At 38.9% G+C, this 18,199-nt stretch overlaps 1 protein-coding gene across 1 annotated transcript in view; it reads right to left on the bottom strand.

The window, feature by feature from the left end:
• Positions 1-964: 964 nt before the first annotated feature.
• Positions 965-18,199, bottom strand: part of snap25a (synaptosome associated protein 25a) — a 33,163-nt gene continuing 15,928 nt past the window's right edge. Inside the window, exons 2-8 of the mRNA XM_066677354.1 lie at positions 17,538-17,675; positions 13,510-13,551; positions 9,291-9,339; positions 7,032-7,149; positions 3,732-3,851; positions 3,340-3,484; positions 965-2,434 (exon numbers count right to left, since the gene is read on the bottom strand). Of these exons, the coding sequence (XP_066533451.1) occupies positions 2,366-2,434; positions 3,340-3,484; positions 3,732-3,851; positions 7,032-7,149; positions 9,291-9,339; positions 13,510-13,551; positions 17,538-17,609 (615 nt within the window). The 5' untranslated portion in view covers positions 17,610-17,675 and the 3' untranslated portion in view covers positions 965-2,365. The remainder of the gene's footprint in view (positions 2,435-3,339; positions 3,485-3,731; positions 3,852-7,031; positions 7,150-9,290; positions 9,340-13,509; positions 13,552-17,537; positions 17,676-18,199) is intronic.

Raw genomic sequence — 18,199 nt, 5'->3', positions numbered from 1 at the left:
TACAGCATCATACATGTTTTTTTCTGATTAAAATGAAACACTGACCTTGCTACACTGGCCCTGAGGATACCAGGGTTTTATATCCATAATTGTATGTACCAGTTTTTTTTATTATTTTAGAATTCCTGAGTGCACTTTTCAAGAGAATGAAAAAAACATTCTTAAATTTCAGTGTAGAAAGATCTTATTCAATTTTGTAGCATTTCTATTGGTCCATTTATTATTAAATTTTGACAAAATGTAAAGGACAGCAGTTTTCAATGCTTGCGCTCAGGTTTTTTCTGTATGCTCACCAACCATGTTGTGCTTGCACGCTGATATTAAGTGCACTAAATGTTAATTCCAGTCTGTAGAACCTGAGGCTTGTTGGATCTGTCTTGTTGAAATAGCCTATGTTATTTCAAATCCTGAAGAAAAGCCATATTAGGGCTCAGAATATGTTCAGTCTTCTCTGTGATTCACAAGTAAATTATTTTTCAGCTGTTTTGTCTGCACTTCAGACAGCATTTTTTTCATCTTCTCTTTTAAATAGGAGTGATATGGGATGTGTTGTATCGTTATGGCGTCTAATTAAAGTAAATTATATTGATGTCTTAATTATTTTACAGTGGCAGCATATATTGATGCTCATTAATCACAGCTTCTGCAGGCATCCCACATGCATTTCTAGGTGTCCCAGAACTACTAACAAACCCTTCAAGCAATTTTAATAAGCCATAGCCTGAGAGGCTTTTCTCAAGTACTCTTTTAGTTCATTGATAATGTGCTATGTCGTAAGAATACTTCTACTTCCTCTGCATAATATTGTTCAAATCTATCATTTACTTTTGATGACTCCATTAAACCTCCAGGTTTTAAGAGGGTTATCAACTTTGTCCACTCAGGATGTGTTCTAATAAGCTGCTCCGATAGATGTCAGTTCCATACATCCATACGAAACAATAATGAGAACCCATAATGAGGAGGGAGTATATTACTTTTAATCAATTCAGCTAGCTACAAAATGTCAACCACTTCACAGACTGACAGGATACAGAGGGAGTTTTTAATATTACATGCGTTGAGGACATCAATCTCACAGTTTAACCTATGTGTCATTCAGGTAAGGTATTTATTTGTCTTCTTGACTATTCAACATCTCAGCGATTTGGTGTGCATAGCTCTAAGTACAGAAGCAACAAAAAACCTCTTGTAATTTTTTTGTATTATTATAATTTTTTACCAATAACAAACCACACAGGGAAAGTAAACTAACAGGATACAGTCTTCTTAAAAAAGTAAGGTCTCTCAGAAATATGCGTCTTTGCTTTACATTGCAAACGTTTATTTATTTAATTTTTTTCAGAGCATCCAAAACCTATGATACAGTAAACAACCAGTCCCCACCGTTCAGCACTTAGTCATATTCTTCACTGAGCTGCATAATCATTTAGAAAACAGGTCATTTTTGCAGAACCAACCTTTTTGTCATCTCTGTTACATTTCTTCATTTTGCATTATTTTACAACGATGGTCACAGTCTGTAAATATATATTGACAGAAAGAGTTGCACTATTGCAAACTTGCAGGAATATGGAACGTTCAACTGTGTCCTAATACTGAGCATGCGTTTGTCGATTTTTGCTACTGCCATGAATTTTTTTTTTCCATTTTTTTAAAACAAATTTTATTTATAAGACTCTAATATCTACTATTTGTCATGCATTAACGCACAATTCACATCACTTGGAATGCAATGTCTATTACAGCTACAGAATCTAGTTGCACATTGTCTAAACAGTAACTGATTATGTTTGTGATAAGGGAAATGAACCAAGAACGGATATTGTAAGTGCTTTTTGTATTGGTATCAGCATCATCATATAATTAGTCATCTTTTACCCCTTCTTTATTTGTCATGACAACATCAAAATAAGGAGCATGACAGTAGCCTTATGGAATGACACAGTTTTACTAAGACGATACTGAGATACTGAAAAGGAAAGACAGCTTGTATAGCATTCCTATTATATTATATTTCATCCAGCAAAGAGGTAATATATATGTATATGTACACACAAGCATATACGTGTGTACATATATACATATATGTATATAGGTGATAAAGAGAATAAAAACTTCACAAGTGAGTTAGAGCCATCAAGTCAGCACTATATACAAACTTTGGAAAGAATGATACGGAGTATAAGAAATAATTTACGAGGACAATCATTGAAAAAGCCGACAGACAGCACACAGAACAACATTTACAATGGGGGAGGTGATATGTGCATGTGTGCAAACCTAGAAGGTAAATACCATGATAAAAGCATGTTTGCGTCTTTTAACAAACTGCACGGTTGGTAAAAGCAGGCGGATGAGATGCTTAGCCGCTGCCAAGCATCTTTGTGGCCCTCTGGTTGGCTTCATCAATCCTGGTTTTGTTGGACTCAGCCTGGTAAATGACAAAGTATGAGAGAGATTATTTTAAACATTGAGTTTTACATTGACTCGTTATATACATTTGTTCTGAATATTATCTATTTCTCAAATTCACTTTCAAGAGGGAATATTATTAACATAAATATATAATATAATATCATAAAAATGTCAAACTTTTTTGTAAAATGCAATAGAAAAAAAATTTATTATTTAGTATTTGAAAAAATGAATAATAATAATTTAGAAAATATTAAGTATGATTACTGTTTTTAATGCATTTTGCAAAATGTTCCAACTTTTCGGGAAATGGTATGGATGCATGAATGAATGTATGAAAAGTTAACACTGTAACATTAATAAAATGCACAAATATATTTAATTTTTTTATTATTTAAGTGTGGCGGCACGGTGGCGCAGCAGGTAGTGTCGCAGTCACACAGCTCCAGGAACCTGGAGGTTGTGGGTTCGATTCCCGCTCCGGGTGACTGTCTGTGAGGAGTTGGTGTGTTCTCCCCGTGTCCGCGTGGGTTTCCTCCGGGTGCTCCGGTTTCCTCCCACAGTCCAAAAACACACACGTTGCAGGTGAATTGGCGACTCGAAAGTGTCCATAGGTGTGTGAGTGAATGTGTGAGTGTGTCTGTGTTGCCCTGTGAAGGACTGGCGTCCCCTCCAGGGTGTATTCCCGCCTTGCGCCCGATGATTCCAGGTAGGCTCTGGACACCCCGCGACCCTAAATTGGATAAGCGGTTACAGATAATGGATGGATGGATTATTTAAGTGTTTTGCACCCAATGATTCCAGGTAGACCCTGAGCCCACCATGCCCTGATCAGGATTATTACAGAAGATAAGTAAATTAATATTTCATGTGAGTGCCCTGAAACACTTTTGTTCAAATATACCAGCGAAAGGCCCTTACCTTGTCCATGATCCTGTCAATCTGGCGATTCTGAGTGTCAATCTCATTGCCCATGTCAAGTGCCATGTGACGGAGGTTACCAATGATACCTCCCACCTGCTCCAAGTTCTCATCCATCTCATTTTCCCTGGCATCATCTGTTACCCTGTATAGAATCACACATACAGAATATGTGGTGAGAATCCATCAGCAGTTATGCAAATGGAGCTTTTCTCTGAATATGCAGATTATGTTGCTGAACACCAAGAGAAGAAATAGATCCTTTGACATTTCTAAGCCCCATAGCTGTGTTATCCAACCCCTAAGGACCTTATAGCTCAGAAACAAACTCCTTCTGAACATTTCCAGCTCTGAACTGACCATGTGTTATGGAACCCAGAGGTTCCCCTCACCTGCGAATGAAGCCTCCGCTGATGGCCATCTGTTCCCGCTCGTCCACCACACGGGCAGGTTGGCTGTTCACCACGCCATCCTGGTTGTTGCCCCAGGCCTTGCTGCCTCCACTCTTCATTCTGCGCAGGAGTCAATGAGTGCATGAGTGCAGAGCTGACTGGAAAACCTCCATATGGGCAGAACTTCTGCCCACACAGACTATCAATGCAAAGAAACAGCAATGCTGACATATTTCGAGTACCAGGCAAGCAAAAACAAGGACAAACTAAGTTTCTTACCAATTCTATCTAAAATATACCTTTCAGACATAGAACATATTGGCTGGGAGATGAAAAATAAGGGGGAGACTTGAATAATCTTGCAAAAGCTATTAGGGGCTCTTGTTTAATTGTCTAGCAAAAAGTATTAGGGACTCTTGCTTCCTCTCCCCACTGCTATTGAGTTGTTCCCCCGCTAAGATTATGACAAATAACAAAGACGACAGGCCTTGGCAGACAGACAACACAGAGTAACAGGACTGCCACATCGTCAGAGACAAGCGCAAACAACTGCAAAAGAAAACAAACTGGAGGGATGAAAACCCATTCCTAGGTCACGGTTTCTTTTTGGACTCATTTGTTATACGTTCCCATTCATTTTTTAGGGTGGTGGAATATTAATTCTGTGTTAGGGTGTGCCTATTAGAATTTCTAGTAGATTCTGTGGGACTGACTGGTGATGCATTTGCTTATTCCCCTTAATGTGTTGAACATTGTTTAAAGTGGAGGTTCCATCACCATGCCGCGGACCAGTATGGGTATGTGGGTTGTTTGGTACTGGGCTGCAAGAACTGCCAGCTGACGCATAGGGAAGTAGCAGCTTAAACACTGAACTAATATTTCCGATATTATATTTAAATTGTGTATTTTTTCATAATATTCATTTATTGCATTTAAAACTCTCAAAGTAATAGCCCAGCTGAGTTATAACTCTATCTTTCTGTATTACTGTGAAGACATAAAATCTTTGAGCTTGTCACAGTGGCCCTGAAGGCGCTGTTGATTTTCCTTCCTCATGTTTATGTACTGTCAGGATTTTAAAGTGTTCATTTATGGCATTATATTATTTTCAAATATGAGAGAAATATCCATGGAGCAGTGAAAGTCTGAGTGATAAATAAATAAATATTTATTGCATTATAGAGAGTACAAAAAGCCAGCCACTGCTAGAGCAAACATTCCAACTTCTTGTTTTTATCAGTGCTCATTGTACTTTTCTCACTTCATTTCTGTGTCTTTGTTTTACATACCTGCAATAATTTACTTTGTATGTTTTATGGGGTGTAACGATTAAAATAATATCATAGATTTTTAAACAAAACTTTGGAACTGGCTGGACACCAAAAACACTGCCCTTGTCACTCACAGATATAACACTTTGCTGTGACCAATTTGTTTCCTGGTAGCAAGCCCAGGGCGTGTATTAATGCTTATTTAACAAATGTACTGCTGCATGTATGCGACATATAATCTGCCATAAATGGCAGGGGGCTGTCATCTGGTCCGCGGCTATAAAATGGTTGGGGACCCTTTTTTGAAACCAACTCAGATGGATAAAGAACGCTACTTATGACTGTTTCTGCATGTGCTGTCATGCTGCAAAATAGAGCAGGTGAACCCAGCTGGAGATTGTTTATCATCATTGGCTTGTTAGAATTCTTTCCCACTGGTTAAATGCCTGTCTGTCACAATAACAGGCTGGGGATCCTTCTCAGCACACAATCTGGTCTTGCGTCTAAAAATGAGGCAGAACATTTTATTCTGTTGTTGTTTGATAAATCTCAGTGATCCTGTATTTCAGATCTTATTCGATATGAAACAGAGATAACCAGGCCTCCCACTGCAGTGTTATTTATAGATATGGACTACGGCAACAGTTCCCCCGTCTCTCCTACTCTCCATCCTGCAGCGTTTTAAGCTCTATGTAATGTGGCAGGTCAACTAATGTTCTAACCCGTATATACAGCTTAGGATGCTTATATTTGCCACTCTTGCTATTTTTTTCCATCAGAAAGGACAGTGAAAGAAGAGATGTCTGAGGTGTCTGTTCTAAATGAGACACAGATATACAATGGACAGAGATATCCCAACTAGTACAAAAAGATTAAACAGATAAAAATGGTCTAAAGCTGACTCATGTTCAATACATATGTGAGACTAGCAACAATCCTAGACTAAACCTTTAGTGCATTCAGTACGTCTGAGCAAGAAATAAGGTGATTTATTTTCATTCATTCAGCTGCATCAACTGAGGACATAGGCACTACGGGCTATCAAACTAAAACAGAATATATATCCACTGTAGCGCACTCTGTCTGACCTAGATCTGGTCTGCTCTCCCTTTGGGGCTAACCAGCGAAAACACAGTCCTATCCACTGTACTGCGGCTGAGCTGAGCACCAGATCTCTGACTCTGCTTCCTGCTCTTCTTTCCAGTAGCATGTAAAATCCTAACAGTTACATGGTACGCTTGGTTTATTTACAAATAAAGGTTTAGTTCATCAGCAGTATTACTGTTATTGTGCATCGTTGTTTAAAAGGTAGCAGCATTGTCATAAATAGCAAGAGTTGCATGCATTTGGCATTCAGGGACATGCTGTTCCAGTCATACAAGCCTTGATGGATGTGCTCTCAAAGTTGCCTAGAATATGCGCATGTGTTTAGTTCAGAATTATAAATAAAAAAGAATATTTGTCATTCAAATGATGCTCTGATAATATGTTCGGTTACATGTGATTGTATATATCCCATCCGCCTCATTCACATTCACCAGACGAGCTATAGGCAGTCAATGGTTATTGTCGATGAACTGATTTGAACAGAAACTACTAGTCACACTTGAAAAATTGATTCAACTTTGGCACATCCATACATTTTCTATGGTAGATTCTTTGGCTGTTTTTGGTCTCTAAAGGTCCAGCCTATTATTCTTGGCATGCGGTTCTCAGACAGGGGTCTGTGGAAAGGTCAGCTCTTAGGATCAGTGCATCATGCCTTACTTCATATATCTGATTGGCAATCTCTCAGTCACAGAGGACCAGGAGGCAAGGCTGCAGGGCAGTTGTGTGTGAGAGAGAGTATGGGTGTGACCATGCCTCATGCTCATCAATTAATTTGGGGCAGGTCATACTGAAGAGCGTTGGTGGTAAGTCAGGCACCAAGGGCTAGGGCTACACTCCATTGAAAGACCTTTAGGGCTTATTGTTATTGCATTTTGTTTTTATCTTAAGGCAGGCAGGCAGGCAGGCAAGCAGCACCTACTTGTTACATGGACAGGAGCAAAGACCACAGAATTTTCCTAGATCGTTCAAATTCTTTTCTGCATCCTTCATGTCCTTATTGATTTGGTCCATCCCCTCTTCGATGCGCTCCAGTTGTTCTGATTAAACAACAAGCAATTTATCCCCCACAGAACGAAGCACGTGAGAAGAAAACAGGGAAGAAAGGAAGGAGGAAAGAGAGGACAAAGAAGAGAAGACAGAAAGAAATAAAACTTCAGACGGTCACTGTGACAAAAGGAAAATGAAAGGAAAGAAATAAAAAGGACGCCACCACATACGCAAAAGACCCTTCCGTCACATGGTCAGTACCTACTTGTTACACGGACATATGAAAAGGCCACAGCATTTCCCTAAATCTTTTAAATTTTTCTCGGCCTCCTTCATGTCTTGGTTGATATGGTTCATGCCATCTTCAACACGATCGAGTTGTTCTGGTCAGGACAAAGGGATGACAGCAGTGGAATGAATTTTATTGTCTTTTTTTCTGAGAAATGAACACTATCAAGCTGGGCGTGATTTCTGCTACATTGTACGTATTGGGGACAACATGCATTTGAATGGATCAACACTTGCCAGAAGATGTAAAGAGAGCCACTGGTAAATATACCTCATCTAAGGATATGTTAAATGTAATAGGCTGGAGGACAAAGGCTAAAACATTTTGGCTGTGAAAAATTACGTAGTTCCACAGTGCCTTTCAAAAGGATGTCAAAAGCAAATAGAGACAACATGTCCCACATGCGTCGCTGTAGGAGTGCAGCTGCTCAAAGCTGTGTGACTTTAATTAGACCTCAGGACAGAATTAAAGACTGCCCTCATCTTTCACCCAAGGCTTAAGGGTTGCAACATGCTGAGTCATCCAGCACAGGCTTATTAAGGCAATGTATGTAGCTCATGGTTTGTTTGTCTGGGTGGGGGTAAGGATGAACATGACTGGGGATGTTTGGCTACACGGCAGGGCATCTAATCTGTAACATTTAAAGAGAAATCTGGTGAGGTATGTTGTTAGGGGGAAAGAGAAAGGCTGGATGGGTTTGGATAGAAAGAAAACCTAGGACAGTAGTCAGATTTGTAGAATCCCTGGCACTGAACCTAAAAGTTTGGTCCATTAGTAGATTAAAATGATTTTAAACTCAGTGGGGAATTTCAGTGGGACAATTGTGAAGGTGATTATTTACAAATGTAGACTTTCTTCTTTTATTTTTTTGCCCCCTTTCTACAATTTCTTTGCCTGCTTTGCACTTTGATGACAGTGTCAAACAACAATGTCAAAGAGTAAGCTCAGATTAACAGCACCTTATGGCTAAGGGGCTCGTTTAAATAGGCTTTCAGCGGCAATCCCTGAGGTCTAGAGGAGGAAAATCTAATCCCTTTCATAGCCATACCCTGCAAGAGTAATCATCAGCATCAGAGAGGGGGGCTTTCCCACGCAACAGCCTATCAGAGCACCCAACTCAGGATAATGTGCCTAGCAAGGCCAATGGCATAATTTCCTAAACTGCTACAACATAAATAAGCTAATGTATGCTTTTAATGTGGTCATAATGCAAGGTTGCGAGAAATTATTGGAAATATATTCTTTCTGCATAGGCCACTTAACCCTATGAGTGTGACCCAATGCAGTTTTGAGGAACTCAGTCAGGGATTGTACAAAAAAGGATATTAGTGTTCTATGAGAAAGAGTGACATTTGTCTTTACCAGCTAAATCGATCGTCTTATTTTTCCCCACACAGAGAAAGAAACTCGCTGATTTAGATTTAATATGTTAGCCTTATTGTTTATGGTGGTACTGTTTCAAACTGACAAGCTGTAGGATGTAAAAGCTGAATGTAGCCAGTTAATGAAGAGTCTCAGTGGCCATATGAGTTGTATGTTAGTGAAAATAATCTTAGAAAATATCTTAAAGATAAGAAAGAAGCACACTTGTTAGCAAAAGAATAAAAAGATTTAGAAAGTTGTTAGTCAAAAGAAGACAGAGAAAGTTAACACCCCAAACATGTGAAAGAAATATGTATTTACTCATATCAATTTATCATTTGATGCTTTTTTTATTTATGTTACTTTATTACTATTAATAGTTTTATTATCATTTGTGTGTCATTTAGTTTGAATGTAAAGAAGGCTACATAAATATACTTACACATACTACAATGAAATGTTGAAATTCTGAATCAAGTCAGCTAACTTTGTTTTAGGAAATCATGCTTTGTCATCCATCTGTAAAGTGTTTAGACTTACCTCCTTGCTCATCCAGCATAACCAAAGTCCTGATACCAGCATCTTTACTCTATGCACAAAGAGGCATGAGGTGGCAAGGTGGCATGGAGGTGAGGGAAAAGGAAGAAGGAAAGAACAGAATGAGCAGAAACAAAGACAGAGGTAAGATCAGTAGGAAACTTTATAGGGTCTTTATAAGAGTTTAAGAGTCAAGAAAGAGGAACTGCAGTCAGCAGTTAAGGATATGTAGACACCTGGTTCACTGGCCTCTACCTACATATGAACTTGTGGAATATTCAGCAGATCATTAAATGGAATAATTATTGTGTCCATAATGCAATGCTCTTGGGAAACACATGCTGCAGAAATACTGATAAATTTGTGCAGCATTAATATATTGTTGCTATTGAAACCAAACTTTCCTAAAGTTTTTATGAAATTATATCCTGGTCCATTCATTGTTGTATATTCACACAGAGCGATTGGAAACCGCTATTTACAGTAGGTGTAAAAATGATCACTGGAAAGTTAATAAGCGTAAATAGGTTTTGATATAACAGCAATACAGTCAATGATCTTCATACATGATCCATGTGTCTAAGTGCCTAATGTCCAATACTTGTAGCACTCAAATGATAATAAGGAATATGGTCTCCTATGTTTTTAAAACATATAAAAAGTGCAAAATTGTGTTGAGGTAACACACAATTTGTTGAGAAAATATTGTTATAGTCACCGTGGGCAGGCATTATGGGGTAGAGCTATGTAGCACCTACAAAGCATCTGAGGGACTAGACACCTAACTAAGGTTCAGAAATAGCTGCCAACTGACAGACCACACAGCCATTTCATTGTCAAACTTGGATCTGTGATTGTGAAGAGAAAAATTCAGATTTCAGGTACTGATACTTGTAAATATACTTATTCCCATTTGAAAAAATATGGCAGTTAGGTGCTAGCCACTGATGTAAGGACACAATGAGCATAAAAAATGGCTATAAAGTGGATAAACATTGGCATTTTGCTAAATAGTAGGCTTGAAATATGTAAATAAGTGCAAGCCATCAAACAAGGTGGGATAAGGTAGAATAATATATGCCAAGGCTTTACCTGTTATAAGTGTCATTTGAACGTTTCTGAGTACTATGTGATTAATTTGGATAATGTGGGAAACAGTAACCCTCCCATGTACAGAAGGTACATGGGAGGGTTACTGTTTCCCACATTATCCAAAGTAATCACATAGTACTTCTATGTACTTCTGTACTTAAAATCAAAATAATAATTTGCCCTATATCCTGTAGCAATTAAGAATAAATTGAGCGAATGCAAAATTTGAGAGAGATTATAAATGTTAGTGAGTTAACACAATGTTGTTAATGTTTAACTATTTCAAACTACTTAGAGTGGCTGTAAATTGCAGTGGTAATAACTGATTAATCATAGTGATTATGGATTGCAAGTGCAAAAATCAGAGTGCAAAATTAGGTTATATAGGATGAGATATGCAGGTCAATGTAGATTAATCTGTCATTCATCTCTACACAGAACAAAGAGATGATTGCATCCTGATGAAGAAACAGATTTGCACATTACTAATTCAGTCATACCCAGCACAGTCAGTGATTACTAATGAATGCTGAACTCCCACTGCTCTGTTGGGGTGTGGCTGTGACACACTGAATCACAGATGTCTATGAACTTAGTAGATACCCAATGCATTGATTATTGATTCACTTTGATGGATGTATTGACTTGCCCCTGGGCTGCATTCAAATCTGCTTGGTCACTGAGTCTCCAAACACACTTTTATTCTATTTTCAGACACCTAGAAGTTATGGGACACTTCTTAGTATAGTCGATAGGGTAAAGTCTTCTTGCTGCTCTGTCTTTTGCATCGTTTATAAAGTATTTGATAAATCTAGCACCTGGGCTTGTGAAGCATACATTAGAAGAGCTGCTGCATCAGTGATTTCAGCAGGAAGCTCAGCATCGATGTTTTGGGTAATCAGGGTTGCATGGTGGCATAAATCAGGCCTGAGACCAAGCAGCAGCAGGAGCCCTGAAATTGCCTTAAACAGGTCCTTTGGGGTTCATGAGTTAGCACAAGGCTCTGCTGAATCTCCACACCGTTCTAGAAAATGTGGTATAAACACCATGTGTTTCCTGGGGTAAATAATGCATGTAATTTACCACTGGCTTTCTAGTTGCTTCCTGATGAAAATACTATGACAGATTTTATTACCGCAAGTCAGAGTGTGTAGGTTCAGATGGGGGCCACTTGGGGACGTTTTACCCATCAGTTGGTATGACTAATCTTTATCAGTGCCATAACCTTGTCCTCCATTTTCCTTCACTTCTCCCCTTTGCTGGGGTTTCTCCAAGCAGCTTGAACATTTGTCACAACCCAAGCAACTTATCGCTGTTCTCCTTCCTGCCTGTTAATAGGCACGAGGTGGTGCACTTTGCAGCAATTATGGTCACTGATTATCAATATGACCTTGAAACATACTGCAGAGGCTTTCCATCGCCAGTCCCTCCTCCACAACGCTCCCTCTGTTTTTCACACTCTCTCCCTCCGTCCTTTTCTCTATCAACTCTCCTGCTTATCCCAGTTTAGAGTGACTCTACTTGCTCCTGGCTACAGAGGCCGCCTGTCAGCTTGTCAGAATCAGACAGGAGCCAAAAACAGAAGCAGCATTCTAGCCGCTCAAAACGCTGCAACATAGCATCCCAAATGTCAGTCATAGTGAAGGTTCTTTTGTTTGTGGTCTTTATTTTGTTCAAATATAAAAAGATCAGAAGCATATATAAATAAAAAAATGAAATAGTCTTGCACTTTAAAGATTTATATAACTCTAAATGCATCCACAAAATCAATCATTCTAAAATAATAATAATAAAAAAAAAGTGATACAGCATTGAGAATTTAAAGATGAAACAAATTTAATGTCCAGTATGACTGTGAACTCTGGTGATGTAATTGGTGATCTTGTTTCCAAAAACAAGTGCAAAATAATATTTATAATTTTACAACTTTTATGTGGAAAAGCTATAAAATATTGAAAAATAAAACTGATATCTAGCTTATCCAGGTAGGCTCCGAACCCACCATGACCCTGAACTGGATGAGTGGTTTCAGACAATGAATAAATTAATAAATATCTAGCTTAAAATATTGCATGTATTGACATTCCGTCAGATAACCTTTGTCTGTATCTTTCACTGATAAAAAAATATTTACTATGAGCACAAATTTCTCATTAAAATAGTATTGTATAAACCAAAAGCAATAATTATTTACATTGTTGATATTTCTTAAGGGTGGGGTGGGGACTCTGATCAGATAACTAACTTTCATAGCTAGCATCAAGCTTAGCAAGGGGCAGTGTCAAATATTCATTCATTCATTCATTCATTCATTATCTGTAACCGCTTATCCAGTTCAGGGTCGCGGTGGGTCCAGAGCCAACCTGGAATCATTGGGCGCAAGGCGGGAATACACCCTGGAGGGGGCAGTGTCAAATATTAGAGGATGAGATTTAGTAGATTTCACACAGTATAGTAATATAAATGGACAATGTGGATTTTTGTGAATGTGCAATATTTTAAAGGGGGCAACATGGTGGCAGAACAGGTAGTGTCGCAGTCACACAGGGACAAGGACCTGGAGGTTTCGGGTTCAAGTCCCGCTCCGGGTGACTGTCTGTGGGGAGTTTGGTGTGCTCTCCCTGTGTCCGCGTGGGTTTCCTCTGTGTGCTCCAGTTTCCTCTCACGGTCCAAAAACACACTCAAATGTGTCCGTAGGTGTGAGTGAATGTGAGTGTGTGTGTCGCCCTGTGAAGGCGCCCCCTCCAGGGTTCCTGCCTTGCACCCAGTGATTCCAGGTAGGCTCTGGACCCACCGTGACCCTGAACTGGATAAGCAGTTACAGATAATGAATGAATGAATATTTTAAAGGACATTTAATGAATTCATTAGATGTCGATGTGACTAAATAAGTTATTTGTGTGGGTTTTCTGACAATGTCTAAATGATTCTTTTTATTAATTCTGAGTTCCACTACCCGATTGTGCCTATAGATTATTGTTTTGTGTTGTTATGGACAGTGAAAATATTTGATCAACAAGAAAATGCTAAGTAAAATGCCAGTTTGTCCATGTTGGTTCAGCAGTTTTGTACAATATTTTACAGGTTACATGTATAATATTGGGTGTGAATTGCTGGCAAAAGAACTTACCTCTTCAACGAGCTGCAGCATACGGCGGGTGCTCTCCAGTGACTGTGGAAAGAAAAACAAGACATTACAAAAGGAAGCCAGACCCAGCAGATTAAGATCTTTATCGCTATGTGAGAGAAGAGAGTAGCAATATGGGCTAATCAATTTTGAAGCAGTTAGCTAGATTTGCAGCACTAACTGAATAATATATTCAAACAATTACTCTTTCACAGAATAAAGGAATGACTGTTTTTTTTTATCTTGACTAAGATCTGATTTGATATCCATGATCAGAGTAAGTCAGTGAAAGGAATGTTAACAAGCAAATAATGCAGAAAAATATCCAGAATCTCCTGAACTCCAAAAGCCCAGAACTAATGCATTTTGTCTTGATGGTATTTGAAAGCTGTATCTCAGAATTTTTATGTTTTCCTTTTCAGGTACATGTGAACCTTGATGATAGCTGATTTATGTATTTATTGAAAGTAATCCGTACACTCTGATTAAGCTGGTTTTGCTCATTCATGCGACTATAACGGTGCGGTACAGTGGTTTAGAGGTTCGCCTCCAAGCGCTGGGATCTTGAGTTCAAGTCCTATCTGGGTGGAGTTTCCATGTTCTCCCTGTGTCTGCGTGGGTTAGCTTCAGGGTCTCCAGTTTCCTCCCACAGTCCAAAAACATGGAGGTTATGTGAATTGGCTTTTCTAATGACTGTCCTGGTGTGCCCAGATATGGATTGGCGCTCTATCCTGGGTGAAACCCTACTGCCCGATGCAGTCCTCCAGGTGCACGGTCATTCCTGGCCGCTTCTCAGCAATGTGGGTGTGGGTTGAGTGTTGATTTTAAAGCTTTCTTGGGTTTCTAGAAAGGCGCTATATAAGTGTAATTTTAAATAAATTAAAACATTTTAAAAATAACAGAAGGCTCTTTTTATGTAAAAAAAAAAGTTTTTAAAACTAATTTATTCAAATAAATCTTGAGTTACCATAAATTATTTTAATAATTTCATAAATCTGAGGGCTGCTCTCCACACCCAAAGATCCAGACCACACACATCCTCCTCATTCCCAGCACAGTCCCTCTGCCTGCTGAGACACCCCCGCTTCACAGTCAGATCAGGATGATCCAAAATGGCTGCTATTCATAAAATCCCTGCAGTTTTGCAGCCAGCGCTTTTCAACTGAAGCCTCTGAATATAAATGAAGGGGTTTTATTTTTAAGCAAGGTTTATCTTCTTGGGCTGTTTTGACATTACTATGTCATATGTGTCACACTGACGTAAAGGATTGTGTCTGTGCGTGTGTCTGTGTGAAAGACGAGAGAGAAGGAGTAAAAGAGAGTCCAGATTTCTCCAGATGTGAGACCCACAAGAGGTTTTTGCAGCATGTGGCTGTGTTGCACTGGCATTTTAATATTCTGCTAAGCTGTGAGGGTGAATCATAGTGTGTGGTGGTAGAAATGAGCTCCATCTGACTGCAAGTGTGCACAAAAACTCTCTGAGGCCCTGCTCTCACACACACACTTCACACTCACTTCACACACAAACAACAAAAGCTGCAGGGTTATGTAAGCCTAGGTGCAGCTGGACACTCCCTACACCTGACAGAAACACACAGACACATGCACCCAAATACACACAGGTCAGTTGCACAGTCACAGCTCGGAGTAGGTATGAAACCAAAAATCTGTCATTTGAAATAAGTAAACAAGTAATGCAATTTTGCAGCAGCCATCTGTTCCTTTTAATGGTCATATTAAAATGTATGGTGTAGGAGACAAATGAGTGCCATTTTTGAAAAACTGATGCCATCTCCACATCTTCTCAGCTAAAATGGTACCATGCTTCTGCTGTATACTATTTTTCTTCTTTAATGTAAATCACAGAAACTTCTGAGTCGGCCACATGCAAATTAACACTGCAAACAATTAACGGACACCAAAGTTGACTAGGCAACCTTGCCAAAATATCCCATATAAGCTCTCAAACTTTATTAAATGAATTTTAAATATGATTTGGCATTAGTAGAGTGTGGGTTCTTATAGTGAAATGTTTAATTTTAATACAGTGCTGAATGGAAATATGGTGATGGTGTTCTTCCATTTCTGTCCCTGTGGTTACTGTTGTCTTTTCCTGTGCAAAGAATTCTAGCCATAATGGGTTTATGATTGACATGATTTATTAGAAATCCAGGATAGGTTGATCCAGGATGAGCAGACTCACAACTACCTGGGTTCTTAAAGGAAAATGACACACCTCACAAAAATGCAATCTCTGGAAAATATTGATAAGCTGTTTGGACGTATTCAGTATCAACGTGACCTTTAAGACTGCAGTGTATTTCACCTGACTGAAAAATGACTTACTGACTTGGCTGTGCAGCGACATGGCTTTTCAGTTTTTCAACTGGAGAGACACCCAGTGTCTGAGGACAAGACGAGGGCAAGACCAGGGGAAGGGGTGTCTGTTTTCTGCTGCTAGAGCAGTGAGGTGGAGGTTTTGTCAAGGATAAATCAATCTGAATTTGAGTGTCTGATGGTTAAACACAGGACATTTTTCCTCCTGAGCGAAATCTCAAGTGTGATTTTATTTGTAATCTACATTCCAGCTCAGGCTAGTGGAGCAGGTTTGTTAATTTGGTAGACATTATTAATAGACATGTAAACCAGTATCCTGCCCTAGTTATTGTTGTGACTGGGGATTTTAATCATTGCAGTGTGAGTAGTGTCATAATAAACTTATTTCAGCATTTTAACTGTAAGACGAGGGGGGGACTAAGCAATTTATCAGTGTTATACATCTATTAGAAAATCATTTTAAAGCCCTCGCCCACACAGCTTATGGTAAGTTCGATTATCTATAGGTTTTCAATGTTTTTGCAAAAAGTGTAAAGTTAAGGTGATGTTTGCCCATTTCTATGTTGGAGTGAGGAAGCAATTTCAAGGATTTCAAGGATGCTGAATATTTCCCAAAGCTCTGAATTAAAGTTAGTTTTTTGTGTTGTTGTTTTTTTATGTGATTCCTGACTATGTAAAATTAGTATAGACATTTGTTTTCTTGTTAGGACTGCTACTCTTTTTAATAATCATAAGCCATGTCTTAAAATTATGTCAGAGAGAAACGGAAGGCTTGTGTGTCACATATTATCTATCATAATATGTGACACATAATATGTGAGATATTAATCTTTAGAAGACAGCTATGTATGATCTCTATAAAGCCAAAAAAATCTCGTTTAACCTTGTAGGCTGTTTAGAGGAAATGATTTTAGTTTAAGTTTGTGGCATGGTCTTAGCTCATTGACCTTATATAAGGGGGCAAGCAGTGTAAGTCAGATCGTGCTATCATTAGCAGAGGAATTAATTCAAGAAGAAATCACTTATATGCATGCTTTGAACATGGGAGGAGGAATCCAACAGTGTTTGATCCTCCTATAGCCTGCTGTCCTTCAGTTAAAATATCAGAGGCTGAAGGAAGAAGACAAATCCAAATAAGGTATGGACCGGATGGTCTCTTTGCAAAGGTTATTAAAAAACGTGACAGGTGATTTCACAGATACTTGTAACTTGTTACAGACGTGTACATTTCCAAGATGTTTTAAAATGTCTATAGTGGTTCCAGTTCCAAAGAAAACTAAAGCTACCTGTTTGAATGGCTATAGACCCGTGGTGCTTACTTCCATAGTTATGAAATATTTTGACCACCTAATAAAAGACTTTATACAGTTATTTATTCCTTGAGCTATTGTCCCATGGCAATATGCATACAGGGAGGATCAGTCTTGTGAGGATGTAGTTGCTTTGGCCTTCCATTGAGCCCATATGCATATTTGGAAACATCAGTTCTACAATCTACAATCAGTTCATTCATAAATAGCCTGAAACATCTCAGTTGCATTGTTGATTGTCCAAAACCACTGAAAATATACAGTAGACTATGATCCTGTCTTTAATAAGCTGAAAATACCAATATGAAACTGAAAAAAAAAACATGTACTTTAAAACAGAACAAACAGAAATATACTTTGATGCCTGGAAGAACTGGCCCTCACCTCATCGGCCAGCTGGTCAGCACGCTGCTGCATGTCTGATAGCTCATTGCGCATGTCTGCGTCATCTGCCATGGCTGCTGGATGGAGTGGGTGGAGTTGGTCTCCAACTAGAAAGTCCTACTGGGAGTCCGGGAGGGGCTGGGGGTTAAAGAGAGAGAGAGAGAGATACATTATATTATTCATACATTGGTTTTGAACTCTTCAACAACCCTCAACTGCCCTTCAGTCAACATTTCAAGGGGATCCTTTAAATAATAACAGATTTTTGAACAGACAGCTATAGTCATTTCTTCTGACTATTGCCTGGCTTGGAAAGTCATTGATTTGTGTGGACTAGGGCCAGTCGAATCCACACTAGTTAGATTTAAGGGATTAAAGGTCTAGACATGGTGACTGAAGGTCCTGCTCTCCCCTCTTTAGATCCATACCACCAGAGATACACCCACCGCTTCAGGATTAGGAATTACAAAGGTCGGTTAGATGTATAATTGGAACTAAGCCATTTAATTTGTCCTGGCTAATTAAATGTCATGGAGAGACCCTCAATATATTCAGGCCAAGAATCCCACTGTTTTCATATATGATATTTGTACTGACATCAGCCAATTCCATAAACCGATGCCTGAATGCCAGCAGTGAGTGCATTTTCAGAGCAGCAGGGC

The sequence above is a fragment of the Hoplias malabaricus genome, chromosome 7 (assembly GCF_029633855.1).
Source record: "Hoplias malabaricus isolate fHopMal1 chromosome 7, fHopMal1.hap1, whole genome shotgun sequence".
Classification (NCBI taxonomy): Eukaryota; Metazoa; Chordata; class Actinopteri; order Characiformes; family Erythrinidae; genus Hoplias; species Hoplias malabaricus.
The sequence above is the reverse complement of the archived record's forward strand: the minus strand, read 5'-3'. Positions and strand labels throughout refer to the sequence as shown.